Source organism: Stegostoma tigrinum, chromosome 30 (assembly GCF_030684315.1).
Source record: "Stegostoma tigrinum isolate sSteTig4 chromosome 30, sSteTig4.hap1, whole genome shotgun sequence".
NCBI classification, from domain to species: domain Eukaryota; kingdom Metazoa; phylum Chordata; class Chondrichthyes; order Orectolobiformes; family Stegostomatidae; genus Stegostoma; species Stegostoma tigrinum.
The window spans coordinates 18,883,162-18,898,574 of record NC_081383.1 but is presented as its reverse complement, the minus strand read 5'-3'; the positions used below and the strand labels follow the sequence as shown (position 1 = coordinate 18,898,574).

The following is a 15,413-nucleotide window of genomic DNA, read 5'->3' as shown; positions in this document are numbered from 1 at the left end:
TTGCTGAGCAAGCTGCACCTGCCAAGACCCCAGACAACTATACATGTTTAGTTACTGTCTATGTTGCAGGGCACCAGATCGACAGCCATCTGAACATACCATATAATCTCTTCTCCCTCAAGAACTTGCAATTATTTGCCTAAAGTTGGTTTTTCTTTGACACGAATCTCTGAAACGTAAAATCTGTTTGCTGTGACCCCTCACCTCCACCTCCATAACTTGCAGTGTTTTGGCTTAGATTAATTAAAGGGGGTAAATATTTATAATATTTAATTCACAAACTGTGTTAACAAGTTCTGCACGTTCATTTATTATAAAAAGAATAATCTAATAAAAATTAATTAGTTGATGGTTTTTTCCGAGTTAAGTCGAAGATTGAGAAAGCATAGAATTGACTGTATAGGGAACTGGATAAAACAATTACAATATTGTACATTGTGACCCATAGAGTATTGAGACTAGAGAAAGGCCGTGCATTCCTGCCATCTTGGTCATACCAAGGTAGAAATGCTGACACAAAAAAAGAGAAAACAATAAGCTAATAATTTATAGTTTTATTTATATTTTAGTTTACAAAAACCATTTCACAGAAATGGCATGCGAATTAGTGCAGATTTGATACAATCATTCCAACATTCCTCTTCAAGCAAAACAAGAGCACCTTTTTAAATCCAAAGAATCTCATTACTCAAATACATTAAAATACGGATAGTGTATTCTTACTAGCATAAACACAAATATAATGGACAAGTTATATTTCTGGAGAACCAACAGTTTTTAAAATATTCACATTTTCCTAATCATTCCAATAACTCTCCTGTGAGATGTTGAGAGCACAGAATTGGTGTAACATTAATGATTTGAAACCAAGTAAAGAGACAGGTTTCCTGCGTCATTTATATCTTTCTTGCACCATTCTGGCAATGAAAATTGGTGAAAATGGTCCGGAGAGAGCGAGAGAGAATTGCTTTATTGTTTGAAGAAGAATCTGGGTAATTTCTCAGATAAGGTCAGATTTATATTTATCATCCTCCACACAAACTGTGTCCCTTACATCAGTTCATTACTACTAATGCACAGCGGCACGGTAGCTCAGTGGTTAGCACTGCAGCCTCACAGCGCCAGGGACCCGGGTTCGATTCCAGCCTCGGGTAACTGTCTGTGCGGAGTTTGCACATTCTCCCCATGTCTGTGGGAGTTTCCTCCGGGTGCTCCGGTTTCCTCCCCCGGTCCAAAGATGTGCAGGCTAGGTGAATCGGCCATGCTAAATTGCCCGTAGTGTTCAGGGATGTGTGGGTTATAGGGGGATGGGTCTGGGAGGGATGCTGCAAGGGGCTGTGTGGACATGTTGGGCCGAAGGGTCTGTTTCCACACTGTAGGGAATCTAATCTGTAGTGGGAAATTATTCCCGAACACTTCTGCTGTTTAGATGTTTCCTCCTTTTGAGTCTTTGGCATATAAATTAATAGTTGTAAAAATCAACCTGCAGAGGCTTATTGGCTGTCATGTGCCTTTAGGACTGAGGGCGATTCATAAATGCAAGGAACAATGTGGTCTTTCTACAAACGCAAAAGGAGGAAAAAACGTCACAGCTCTATTTGAGAGAGCATGCTGTGAACGCACCCACATAACTGTCATTATAGAAAATTATTAATGAAAATATATGTCACGTCAGCTCGTGACTATTCTTCTTACTGGAACTAATGTGGAGGCACTTCCAAAAGCCTTCTGTTTCTACTTATTTTCCCTGCTTCAATAGTCCATGTGAGAAACTGAAACCAATAATGACATGTGGGAGTAAGATATGTGGTTACTATACACAAGGTTCAGATAACACTAACCAGCTTTTAATGGATCAAAAGCAAGTCTACCACACCCTTTGACACTGTCCCTTAAACATCATGCTAGATTGCTTTGTCTTGATAAAATGAAGGACTAGGAAATCTGTAATAAATGATAAATACATACTGAAAAATCGTGATGGCAATATATGCCAAATTGTGATGAAAATACAAATAAAACGAACAATCATAACTCTCAACATGGTCACCAACACTCGTTAAAATAAGTACAAAATAATAAAGATTGTACAATTCTGAACATTTCAGTATACAAATAATTGCAATATGCTGCAAATTACCAGTCTCTCTAGATTACAGAATTAAAATGAAAGATCCACAACACCTGACAATGTAATAAATTCAATAGATAATATGCTGTCAGATTGAGTTCATTAAACTCTCAATTATTTACATGCCATGAGCTATAAATAGAAAATAAATTATGATAAAATTGAAAGTACACAGTAAATCAGACGCCACTTCACAACAGTTAGGTTAAATTAATTAATTAGAAAATGACTCACTAAGAACAAATCTTCTAGGATAAAGATGAACATACAGTATAATTCCATTAATTGTTGCTTTTATCCGTTCGGTTTGGATTCATTGCTGCTTGCGGTTTGGGTTTGACTGTAGATTTAGATTTCCTGTTGTCAAAATGTTTTGATTTTGATAATTATGGAGAACCATGTGTCTTCACTGACAGGGAGTGTGTCAATGTTAGAATGTTTAACTTCGACAACTAGCAGCTCAATGTCTATGTTGTTACACAACAGTCAAAGTTAAAGGTTTATCTCCTATGCATATTGTATTATCACCCATAAAGACGAGATTATATTGTGGATACATTCAAGGAACAAAACAAGTAAAAAATTAAAAGCAAAATACTGTGGATGCTGAAAACCAGAAAAAAACTAAATTCTGGAAGAATCCAGCAGTTCCAGATGTATCCACAGAGGGAGAGAGAGTAAATGCTTCAAGGTGAATTTGACTTTAGAATTGAATAAAAGGTAGAAATGCGATGATATGGAAAGATGGTGGTGGGGAGGGAAAAGGGAAGGCCTGGGGTAGGGCAAGAGTAAGAGGAGGGGAAAGAAGAAATCAAACGATAACAGAACAAAACAAAAAAGAGAGGAGCAGGAGGGACTGTAATAAAGTAGTAAAGCATGTGATTGGGATTATAACTCACCATCTGGTGAGACCTGACCGTCTGCTGTACAATGTTGTTGTCCAAATCAGTATGCAACATCAATTGCAAATTTAATACAGGGTAGCTCTAAAGTGTACAATATTGCAATGTTAAGATAATCAAAATATTGTATGGCCTGTTTCAAAGAAACAAACCACTGAAGCTCAGCTCATAAAAGTTATTTATTTTTGTGATATTTCTGAATGAAGACAGTACTGCATATGAACTCTTTCATGTGTTGGAAAAACTGTAACAGATTCTTGTTTACACCTACACAGCCTTTTGCTACCAGCTATAACAGTTGTCCTTTGTTAAATTTTATACACTGCAGGGATAGAGTACTGCACAAATTACACTGTCAAAACACAATGACATTAAATCAGAATAAACTGAGTCAGCTCTCATTAATCTCACACAAATTCCAGTTATACCATTCTGCAGTCATTTACCTTAGAGACCAACTTACAGAGTGCCTAATGCTTAAGCTTGAAAAGTAGCTTGGATTGTGTCTTCTGCCTTGTACTACATCAAACCAATCATGCAAGTCATGGACTGTTTTTTCATACAACAGTGTGTGTAAACATTGTTTACAGCATGAAATTTTCAAATCAAAAAGGTTCAAGGTTACTTTCAATGCTAGCTAGTTCACAAGATCATCTTATAGTAGCAGCTAGTCACCTGAGAGGCAAATCAGTGATAAATCCTGAGTTTACTGGCTGGAACAACTTAAAATCATTGCACTATTTCCAAATGTTTCCACTTTTCTAGAATTGATAGGTGGTACTTGCCACAAAATAATCAAATTTCTGACAAGTGCCCCCTCTGTACAAAGAGGGCACCACTAAAACATTTAGTTTGTTACAGACTAAAAACAAAGTTTAGACTATCGCTCTTTTTGACAGTCAACAGACACATTATCCCCTGGTGCCCGAAAGCTTTGTGTGAAACAGTGAAATTCACATAATCCTGTTGTAGAGTCATCTGAGCAGATCGGAGTCCTTGGACACACAGATGGTGCTGCTCACAGTTATTCTTCTACCTTCATGTTTTTCTATATCTACAAAGGAAAGATACACGGGTAAATAAAATTCAAAAGAACGACTGGTGCTGTAAATCAGAAACAAAAACAGAAATTACCGGAAAAGCTCAGGTCTGGCAGTACCTGTGGAGAGAAATCTTAGTTAACTTTTCTTAACTCTGATTTCTCTCCACAGATGCCGAAGACCTGCTGAGCTTTCCCAGCCATTTCTCCTTGTTTTTATTGTTGTTGTTAAAGATACATCAGTGACCACCAAGTCAGATACAGGGAACTCTTTAATCCTTTAACATAGCAATCTTACTATGGCCTGGTACTTCAAACAAAATGTGAAAATGCTGGTTGGCAAATGTCACAGAACAAGGAAAATTACAGCACATAAACAGGCCCTTTGGCCCTCCAAGCCTGCGCCGATCCAGATCCTCTATCTAAACCTGTTGCCTATTTTCCAAGGATCTGTATCCCTCTGCTCCCTGTCCATTCACGTATCTGTCTAGATACATCTTAAATGACATCATTGTGCCCGCCTCTGCCGGCAATGCATTCCAGGCACCCACCGTCCTCTGCGTAAAGAACTTTCCACGCATATCTCCCTTAAACTTTTCTCCTCTCACCTTGAAATCGTGATCCGGAGTAATTGAGACCCCCAGTCTGGGGAAAAAGCTTCTTGCTATCCACCCTGTCTATGCCTCTCATGATTTTGTAGACCTCAATCAGGTCCCCACTCAACCTGTCTTTCTAATGTAAATAATATTAATCTATTCAACCTCTCTTCATAGCTAGAGCAATTAGCCATTTGAAATCCATCTCCCAAAATATTTGAGTTACAACTAAGTGAACATCATCATATTTTGTCTATAGACTGGTTTGACAATTTTTCCTTTCTTCTTTAGTGGAACGTGGGCATGATTGACAACGATTTGTTGCCCATCCCTTACTTCCTTGAACTGAGTGACTTTCTAAGGCATTTCATGGTTATACTACATTGCCGTAAATCTGGAGTCACATGTAGGTTGGACCAAGATAGCAGATATCCTTCCCCACAGCATTATTGAATCAGATGTGTTCTTTCCTGCCATACGTGAAGGTAATTTTACAGCAACATTATGGAGACTAAGTTCATATTCCAAACCTTCGTGAGTTGAACTGAAATTCCACCAGCTGCCATGAGTAGATTTAAACCTACCTCCTACAGTACTATTCTAGGCACTAATCCAGTGTCATGACCACTGTAGCATCTCCTCTGGCTGTTTAAATAATTGACATGCCATAGAAAAATGGCTGCCACGAGCCACATGATTGTCCCTGTTCATTCATGCCAGCTGGCTAAAAGACTGGCTGGTACAGTGATTACAAAACAGAACCACTGGAATTCAATCACCCCTCTGGACAATAAAATGGCTTTTCTTTTACTGACGTGAGAAATCAATACTTTTCAGACAACAAGCAGGAAACTAGAAGAAACCCCCAGGGGGATTTCCAGCATAACGGCTTGTTCTATGCAAAAATGTATCAGCAAAAGTTATCATAGCAGCCTCTTGATCTGTATATAGTTGTGAACTTCCATTTTAAAATCAGAACTCCTCAGCAAAGTCTGAAGCAGCAACTTCAAAACGGGAGATATCTCAGCTCAGTAGAACATATCTGCTCAGGGATCAACCAAATTCAGCCAAAAATGTCGAGGCAACTTGCAAATATACAAGAAACCTTTCTCTGTTTTAGTCTCTCTATCTGTTGTGTCTCCCTGTGCAAGCATGCTCCATCTATCCAGAAGTACGAAGACTTTGCTGTTGCTGGACCTATCTTTCAAGGAGTAACCTCATCATTTCAACAAGAAACCTGAGCAACGGGTCCCAGCGGTATACCAAAGATATTCTCCTCAGGAAACATTCTTTTGACTTATTTGTATTTGTTTTCATCTTGCTTCCTGTAATTTGTTAATTGGATTTAACTCTATTATTACATAGCTTGCAATAAACTAACATTTAACCTGTTTCAATAAATCTTGACTGCTGGTCGGCTTTAACTCAAATCTAAAAGGGCTAAACAAGCTTTATTAATTCAGAGCTCATGTGACAACATGGAATAGCATATTTTCATTAATTTGAAGAGGGTTCAGGAATGGAGGGTTTGAGTTATAAGGATAGGCTGGCAGGTTGAGGGGTGACCCAATGGGGATTTATAAAATCATGAGGGGCATTAAGAAGGTGAATAGTAAAGATCTCTTCCCTGGAGTGGGTGAGTTCAAAACTAGGGGACATTGTTTTAAGGTGAAAAGGAAGATTTAAAAAGGGACCTGAGGGGCAACCTTTTCACACAGAGGCTGGTTTGTACGTGCAATGAACTGCCAAGGAAGTGGCGGATGCAGGTATAGTTATAACATTTAAAAGACCCTTGGACAGGTACATGAATAGGAAAAGTTTAGAGGGAGATGGGCTGGTGAGTGGGACTAGTTTAGTTTGGGTGGCATGGACGAGTTGGACCGAAGGACCTGTTTCCATGCTGCGTGACTGTACAACTCAAAGATGGTACATATACACATATAAATCCACTCATATGGGAATTCTGTAGAAAAATAATAAATGTTTATCATCTTGGCCAAATGTTTGCTTCCAGTCAACAGTGGAATACTTCAATCTATTTTCAGCTGCACACATCATACTTCCAAAGAATGATCATTTTGTAATGGAAGACAAAGCCATTACTGGAAACTGATTTCACTTAACAGTCAACAGTTTCATATTTTCCAAAGCTGAATTGACTGCAGATGAAAGTGCCTAGCACTTAAAAATTTAAAACAAAAATCAATTTTTAAAGAAAGCACAGTAAGCTTGAATTTTAAATAAAAGCTTCAAATGCATCTCCTGCATTAGGACTTAAAAAGCACAAGTTTGTCTTCAATAATTTGATTTGCATTGTTGTTTTGCAAAAGCATGCATTTTTAAATTCCATTCTGCTGGTCAGAAATAGTAAAAAAAAAAGTCATTCATTTGTGATAAGCTGTTGTCTGCGCGGGCATTAGTGTGTTTTCAATACAAAGTGATAGATTATGTCCAAATTATTTTAGTTTAAATGTGAACAGATTGGAGTCTTTATTTTTCCATCCTAAGATAGTATTGGTAACTTAGAGAGGGTGGGGCAGGAGGAAGAAGACAGAACACTGCAGCATGCGTCATGTTATGGATGAAGGAAAGCAAGAAATAAAGAGGACTATATTTTTAATAAAATCACTCAGGAGTACTTTAGAAGAAGGAATGAGAGTTAGTGGAAACATCCAGAATCCCCTTCAGTTCGTGAGGCTTGTGTACGCATGACTGTGGCAAGTTCAAAACCAAACCGAAAACTCATTAAACTATTAGGGTGAAGGCATCCAATGGTTGAATAGTTAACAATGGGCAACCAAGTATTTTCTTTACATTAGAGAACATAGCGAGTTTTGAGAAGATTTGTAGCTCAGGTTGAGGTTCTGGTTTTGAGTTTGCTTGCTGAGCTGGAAGGTTAGTTTTCAGACGTTTCGTCACCATTCTAGGTAACATCAGTGAGCGTCCAATGAAGCGCTGGTGTTATATCCTGCTTTCTATTTATCTGGTTAGGTTTCCTTGGGTTGGTAATGTCATTTCCTGCACTGGTGATGTCATTTTGCACCCACAAACAAAGCTGCATTAGAGCATTATTCCAACGAGCCACCACACACTGCAGCACAGAGGAACTACGCAGAGCAGAGGAAAATCACCTATACAGCGTATTCCAAAAGAATGGGTACCCTATGAACACAGTCCGCCGATTCCTCAGCAACAAACCCAAACAAACAGACAAAACGGGCTCAGAAACCATAACCACTCTCCCCTACATCAAAGACATTTTCAAAATGACTGCCAGACTACTCGGACCTCTTGGCATCAGGGTAGCCCACAAACCCACCAACACACTAAAACAGCAGCTAATGAACTTAAAAGACCCTATACAGACAACAAATAAAACGAACGTCATCTACAAAATACCTTGCAAGAACTGTGACAAACACTACATTGGACAAACTGGCAGAAAGCTAGCCACCAGGATACATGAACATCAACTAGCCACAAAACGATATGACCCACTATCACTCGTATCCTTACATACAGATGAGGAAGGACACCACTTTGATTGGGACAACACATCCATCCTGGGACCAGCCAAACAGAGACATGCACAAGAATTCCTAGAAGCACGGCATTCCAACCGGAACTGCATCAACAAACACATTGGCTCCAAATCAATCTACCACCCTCTGAGAAAAAGAACAGGAAATGACATTACGAACCCAAGGAAACCTAACCAGATAAATAGAAAGCGGGACATAACACCAGCGCTTCGTCGGAGGCTCACTGATGATGTTACCTAGAATGGTGATGAAACGTCTGAAAACTAACCTTCCAGCTCAGCGAGGAAACTCACATCCATTAGAGAACATGTGGCACAAAGCTAGCAGGTATTTATTGTTGTGTTGGCTTCATCCTGAAGAATAATAATGGAGTCCATCAGGAAATTTACATTGGAAGAGTCTATTAGGTTATGAAATGTCCCATATAAAATGCAAGTTTGTGTTTAAATGCATGTTATTAATAATTTAATGCTTTCTTTTAGAAATGACTTCCTAATTTCCAATAACCATCTGTTTAAGATTACTAGGCAATTCCAGTGATAAAAAAGACATAAGCTAAATCTTTGAATTAAGAATGGATTTATTTGAGTAGATTTACTGTGACTGGATTTGACCAGTAACATGACAAAGTCATTTGACTTTAATCAACCATGACTGAGATACTCATGTTCTGTCTTAATCAATTCGATGCAGGGCAACTACTAGTTAGGGAGTTGTCATGCTCTTTAATGTATGAACCATTTAAATTACACATACAAAGGCAGAGTGGGCAGTGGGAAGAGCCCCTGACAGTCAGGTGGTTCATGTCCAACAACACAGACTTGGTCACAAAGCCTCAGCACACATTTCAGTGTAGAACTAAGGGAGTGTCACACTGTTACAGGCTCTGCCTTTTGATGAGGGGTTAAACCGAGGCTTTTTCCGGGTCAAAGTAAACACTTCCATATGGTACAGAAGTTACAATAATTAGGGTGTAACTCTCGGAAAGTATGGTAAGTAGGAGTGGCTTTAGTAATAAAATCTTCAGTTTTGCAAGCTCTAACATGCTCTTTTGGAATGCAACCATAGAACTATTCAACTGAATGGCTTTATTTCTGAAGGCATAAACTACATCAATTACAGGAAAATGACAACAGAACCGGTAATAAGAGTCTGCTTTACCTCTGTGTAAAGCGATATGATGAAATCAAAAGGCTCAAGCATTACTACTTTGGCTTTCACTAGAGACATTTTCGTTACTTTATGCAGCACAGTTTATAAACATATCTTGAATTTTAAATCAACCTTGTCCACAGGCTGATCTTTTTCAGCTGGAGGACAGAAATGGTCTTGTATACAAGCCACCATTCCAGACATCACAACATAATCTTGGGTGTGAAATCTCATTCAGCCCATTTCAATTCATTCATCCTGAAAGTCTCTGAAGCTCTGCTGGCATACAACAAGTTTCCAAATGATTACATTGCTCTCACCTGTGTCTGCTAATCTATTGCACATTCACTCTTTCTGTGAAGAACAAATGTGTGATAAAAATCCTAAATGAAGACATTTCTAATAGTTGTACTAATCTGGAGTGTGATGACAGCTACGCTAACAACCAAACTTGCAAAGTGGCTCATGTGCAATTGCTTGACATATGTTACATTTGGGTGGCACGGGGGCTCAGTGGTTAGCGCTGCTGCCTCACAGCGCCAGGGTTCAGTTCCACCCTCGGGCAACTGTCTGTGCGGACGTTGCACATTCTCTCCATGTCTGTGTGGGTTACCTCCGGGTGCTCTAGTTTCCACCCACAGTCCAAAGATGTGCAGACTAGGTGGACTGGCCGTGCTAAATTGCCCGTGTTGTTCAGGGATATGTAGCTCAGGTAGGTTATAGGGGGATGCTCCAAGGGTCTGTGTGGACTTGTTGGGCTGAGGGCCTGTTTCCACACTGTAAGAATTCTATGATCTATGATTACGTTCAATCACACCGCAAACAAAAGAAATATGATAAAGCCTGGAACCATTAAATTGTCAGAAAGCTACGGAGCCCATAAGAGTTCACCAATACTTTCTTCATGGCAACGCCTTCAGCAGACCCTCCATGAGCTAATCATCACTATTCTACTTTTAAATATAAGTGATTAGGGTTTAAAACTTGCCATTCTTGCATTATTCTTGACAAGGGCAAGACAAATCATTCCAGTAAAATGTCTCATTTTTCAGCAAGATATACATTTCAGAGCATATATAAAGCACTTTAAATGTGTCTTTTTTTAAGTAATGGGCCTGGTACTGTCACCACTCTACACTTCTATGAAGAGGTGGTTACCAATTAGATGTGTGGGGGGGACGTACAGGTACCATAAGGAGCAACCTGAAGATGTGAATGCTCCATATAGCTTACAAGCATGGCACAACACTTTCAAAGAGGCAATCAATTTGATCTGACCAGTTAATGTACTTACTGATTGTGCGTATGGAGCTCTGGCCAGGCCCCCATAGACATCAGCTGCTCCTCTAGGGCCACAATTCTGAAGCCAATGTAACCAGAAGAGATCAGCAATAGTAGTACTCTGCAATTGAAAAATTAAAATAGATTAACAAGGATCAAGGTTGAACCTGCACAGAACTTTTCCCAATAATTTGCTGGTAATCTCTTTTGAAATAGTTTGCAGTGACAACGTCACGGATCATCAATCCTTGTTTGCAAGCATTATCCCACATCAGAAAACAGAACACATTGCTTTTGCACAATGTATTCTAAAGCATTATTAAGGAATACCACAATTATTTCTTGTATACGGTTTAATCTTAGCATTTGGTTACAATTAAAATATGTTGGTCAATGCTCCATTACAAAATGCTCCAGTAAGTTACTTCTGCACATTCTGTATAAAAGGCATTACCCCCTGAAATAAATGCTGTGTCAATTTAGAAATAAAAGGCTAGTTTCCAACTATCACGTTGTCAACTGACCACCCGAGTGTTAACACAAGGCCCAGTTCATGACAATTCATTCGAATGGACCATAGACAGAAAAATGAGAAAATATATCCACCAGCTGAAAGACAGCTCAATGTTGAGCAGCCTGGCCTGAAAACTGCCTATCTGGTTTGGGGGTCAACGGAGACCCAATGCACCAGGACATGAGGCAAGTTTTGTACAAATTGGAGGAATACTTCTGCTCCTTTTTAATCTACAAAATAAATGAAACACAGCTACGTTCTCTTTGGTGACTGAACTGCTAGTTCTATTCCAAAATAACTAAGGTCCCACATATGTCTGAAGATACAGAAGTGCATTTGAAACTGGCAAGCACTTTGGTCACTCAATCATCATCTGTTTTGGAGAATATACAGCACCAGCAATTTTGGACTGTTTTGTGAGAAGCCCAGGTTAAAATCTGCATCATAGGTTTTGCTAGTTTTCAAATCTTTTATGAAAAAAAGTTACCAGACGACAATTCTCTTTGCAAAGAAAAAAAGTTGGATGTTCTCTTAAATTTTGCAAAGCCTAATAAATGGTTCTATTTGTTAAGATTTATAATACATACAGCAGCACATAGATGATAATGAGTGTGTTAAAAGTGGTCGATTCATGAAATGCAACAAATGATTTCATCCTTTTCATCACTTTCTGGAACCAGGAATTACCTGCAGGATGAGAAAATGCAAACTTTTCAGATTACTATGAGCAAAGGCACATAAAAGATTAATTTTCAGAAAGTAGAAGGAAAAATCTTGTCAACAATTGTTTGTAATGTGAGTTTGTGTTCAATAATTTCCCCGATCAGGGAGTGGTGAAAATATCCTCTTTATTGAGCATGTGCAATGGCACAGTTAGTGGCGATGATGGAATCCAAAGTAAAGTTTTACTGTAGCCTATTTTATACAGTTTTCTCAAAATTTTAGCACTATGGAGTCACATACTTGTATCTATTATACACCAGTTTGCATGACATCTGTCCTGGGGAAGCAGGAGATTGTTTAAGCCCTTGTTAAATGCTGGCTGTTACTCCTGAGGTGATCAGATCTCTGTCTGGTCTGAGTTTGCATTCTTTAAGAGGTGCTAGTACTTTTGTCATTAAAGTTAGTAATATTAGTATAAATACTAGACCTATATCATCTAAATAAGTGATAAATTATACATGTACTAAATAAAAGTACAGAGGATATTAATCTGATCTCCCACAGCTGGATTGTGAGATTTCATCTACTACTGCCAGTTTTTGACAGTTCTTACACATTCATTCATGCAGGTTTATAAGTGGTTTTGATAGTAAGTTTCTAAAAGGGGATAGGAGTCCTACTTAATATGTATTTAAAAAGTATAAATCTGGATGTTAGTGCAAGATGGTAGTCCTAAATAAAAGTTAGAAATAGGTAGTGTATAAAGAAATTTCGAAGAGATAAAAAGCAGCAGACTGTAATGACATGCAGGTGGAGGAAATTCTGATGTCCTGCAGCCTATTTAAGTCCCAAGAGATGATTGGTAAGGGCTAACTAATACTATAATCTTTCTATAGTTTCAAGTGAGTTATGGAGACACGATGGCAGGGATGGCACTGTTCTGAATAGCTTACAGTATTAACACTTATTCAGGGGTAGCCTTTGATACAGAAAAAGGTCTAAATGCTGCTTGCAGCATGGAGCCAATAAGAATTGAAAGATGTAAAGAAACAGTAATGGGTTGGCAGCCTGGGAGGGTATGTTTAATTTAGTTTATCTTGTAAGAGTAAAATGTACGACAAAAATGCAGTTTTATGAATGAATGGCGACACAGTATAGTAAACATAAAATGCTTGAGAGTGAGTTAGTATAGAGAATCACAGCACAATACCTCACAGAAACTATGATTTTAATCCAAAAATAGCATTTTCCCTAAAAATACACGACTCGTATGGGGAAATGATAATTATCACGGTGCTGAAAAGACAAAAAAGTGACTTGAAATCATTTGAAAATGCTGAGCATCTTCACTGTTTTACAATCAAGATCTTTTTTGTAATTTATTGAGTTTCCTTCCTCTGTAATGTGACAGTCACAGTCCTGTAACACATGGTTTGTGTAAAGAAGGATTTCTCTTTGCTTTGGTGCCCTATCACAGTTCAAACTTTACTAGTTTGCTCATCTCTCATGCAAACATGAGCTTTCAGAAGTATCCAAACAAAGCATGAAAATGGGAATTAACCAACTTTGGTTTCCTACTTTTGAATGGTGAAAGACTGCCTTGTTGGGTACATCTGGGTGATCTTTCATCAGAGCCACTATTCAACCAAAAAGTCACTGAAGTTTTCCACATGTTTTGTTTTGCAAGTCAAGATACACATTGTTCAACCCCTCATTACTCTTTTTCTTACATTCAAATATTTCCCTCAGAGAGAGAAGGAACAATGTGTTCCCAATGCTGTGCAGTCAACCACAGGAAGGAGTCTAAGTGCTCAGCTGAGTTTGCTCTCCTGGTTTTTCCTTATTATCAAAAAATGTGAAGATAACCTATCTTGTCTGCCTAACGGGGAAGCTACTACATGATTGCACCTTACTAATTTGGAAATCCTAGTAGGTCGTCAATGAATGGGGTAATTCAGTTTATCCCAAATCATTTTTTAAAAAAAGTACAGAGGTGCCTGGATGATTTGAGAATTAAATTTTACACTATGTTTCTTTAAATCACGATCTTTGGTAAGAAAATGTTTAGATTTGAGTTAAATAGACCGTCTTGTTGGAAAACGTAACAAAATCAGAGAACCTGTTGTCACCGAATGAGAAAAATGGTGTCTCAGAGATAGATACGATTTATCCATAGACTGCCAACATCACAGTATTCCTTGTGCTTTCATTCACTCTAAGCAACACTGCTTCATACAACAGTACCGATCTGACGTTGAGTAGTATTATTAATAAATTCATAAATATTGGACTCATGATTCATCTGGAATTATGTCAGGGAGCTGGTTATTTCAGCCACTTTGTGATCCACTACAGGTAAAAATTAATTGAATAAAGAAGTTTTTTTAAAATTCATTTTAACAGAAGAACATTCATATTGCACAGCTTTACTTCCCTATTATCTGTGAAAGTCATTTGAATCAGTCAGTTACAATACTAGATTACTTTCTCCTTCTGGTTTTTGCACTACACATGCCTCATAATTGTTTCAAGAGTGGGTCAGCGACTTGCTGCTAAGCATTTACCTATGCCCAAACAAAACAGAGACATAATCACTTCATGTTCAATGTAGAGCAGAAATGTCACTTTGTTTCCACTATTCTAGGTGTGTGTAATATGATCCTTACCAATGTAGCATGAAGTTCTTTCTTCAGGCTGATCATCTTGTTCTTTGCTCTCCTTACAAAGGAGGGTCCCATTCTCATCTGTGTCAGCAAAATCTGCAGGAAGAGGTGGGGAGGGGAGAGTGGGTACACAAAAGGAAAATTACATGGTTAGGGATCCTGTTGTATGAAAGGAATTTCACCTAAAACCACATGCTGAAAATGACAAAAGTGCTGAAAAAATTCAACAATTCAAACACAATCTGTAAAGAAAAACATGAAGGTACAAACAGGGAGCAGGAGCAGGCCATTTGGCTCCACAAGCTGGCTCCAACGTTCAGTACTGATCCAACTTTGGCTTCCAATTCCATTCCCACTCCTAACTGTACCCACCAGCCACCCCCAGACCATTAACCTTCGGCTCCCATGTTTATCAAAAGTCCATTTATCTATGCCATAAAAATCATAACGGCTCTGCCTCCAGCGCCGTGTACGGAAGCAAATTCCACAGACTTACAATCCACTCAGAAAAGGACTCTCATGTTGGTCTTAAACGGAAGATGTTTTACTAGTCTTAAGTTTCTCCCACATTTCAAAAGCAGCCCTTCATCAGAATTAGAAGATGCTACAGACAGCATGTTTGCAAGGAAGAGAGTGAAGGAAGGGGGGAAAAAAAAAATACATTTGCACGAGAAGGAATGAGCTGTACAGTGATCTGGTGTACTGCAAGGTTAACTGATTCAAGTGCGCCACCTCCATCTCCCTGTACTCTCTCAGGGTGTGTGAAATTAGTTTCATGAATAATAACAATGCTGTCTGTAACTTAAGTCAAAATGTGGAAAAGCAGAGTGACAGACTCTTCAGAACAGGAACAGGCTATTCACCCCATCAAACCGACCTTACTATTCAATGCCTTTTACCCACCCTATCCCCAAAACGCTATATGCCATT

At 38.6% G+C, this 15,413-nt stretch overlaps 1 protein-coding gene across 7 annotated transcripts in view; it reads right to left on the bottom strand.

The window, feature by feature from the left end:
* Window positions 1-603: 603 nt before the first annotated feature.
* si:zfos-943e10.1 (GRAM domain-containing protein 2B) overlaps window positions 604-15,413 on the bottom strand; it is a 79,028-nt gene continuing 64,218 nt past the window's right edge. For 6 of the 7 annotated variants that reach the window (XM_048560176.2, XM_048560174.2, XM_059638571.1 and 3 more), the window contains 4 exons: window positions 14,487-14,579; window positions 11,745-11,844; window positions 10,657-10,764; window positions 604-4,087 (listed from right to left, as the gene is read on the bottom strand). In XM_048560176.2, coding sequence (XP_048416133.1) covers window positions 4,072-4,087; window positions 10,657-10,764; window positions 11,745-11,844; window positions 14,487-14,579 — 317 coding nt within the window. In that variant the 3' untranslated portion in view covers window positions 604-4,071. Of the gene's footprint in view, window positions 4,088-10,652; window positions 10,765-11,744; window positions 11,845-14,486; window positions 14,580-15,413 lie in introns of those variants that run through there. The other variant, XM_059638572.1, reaches the window with a different exon arrangement.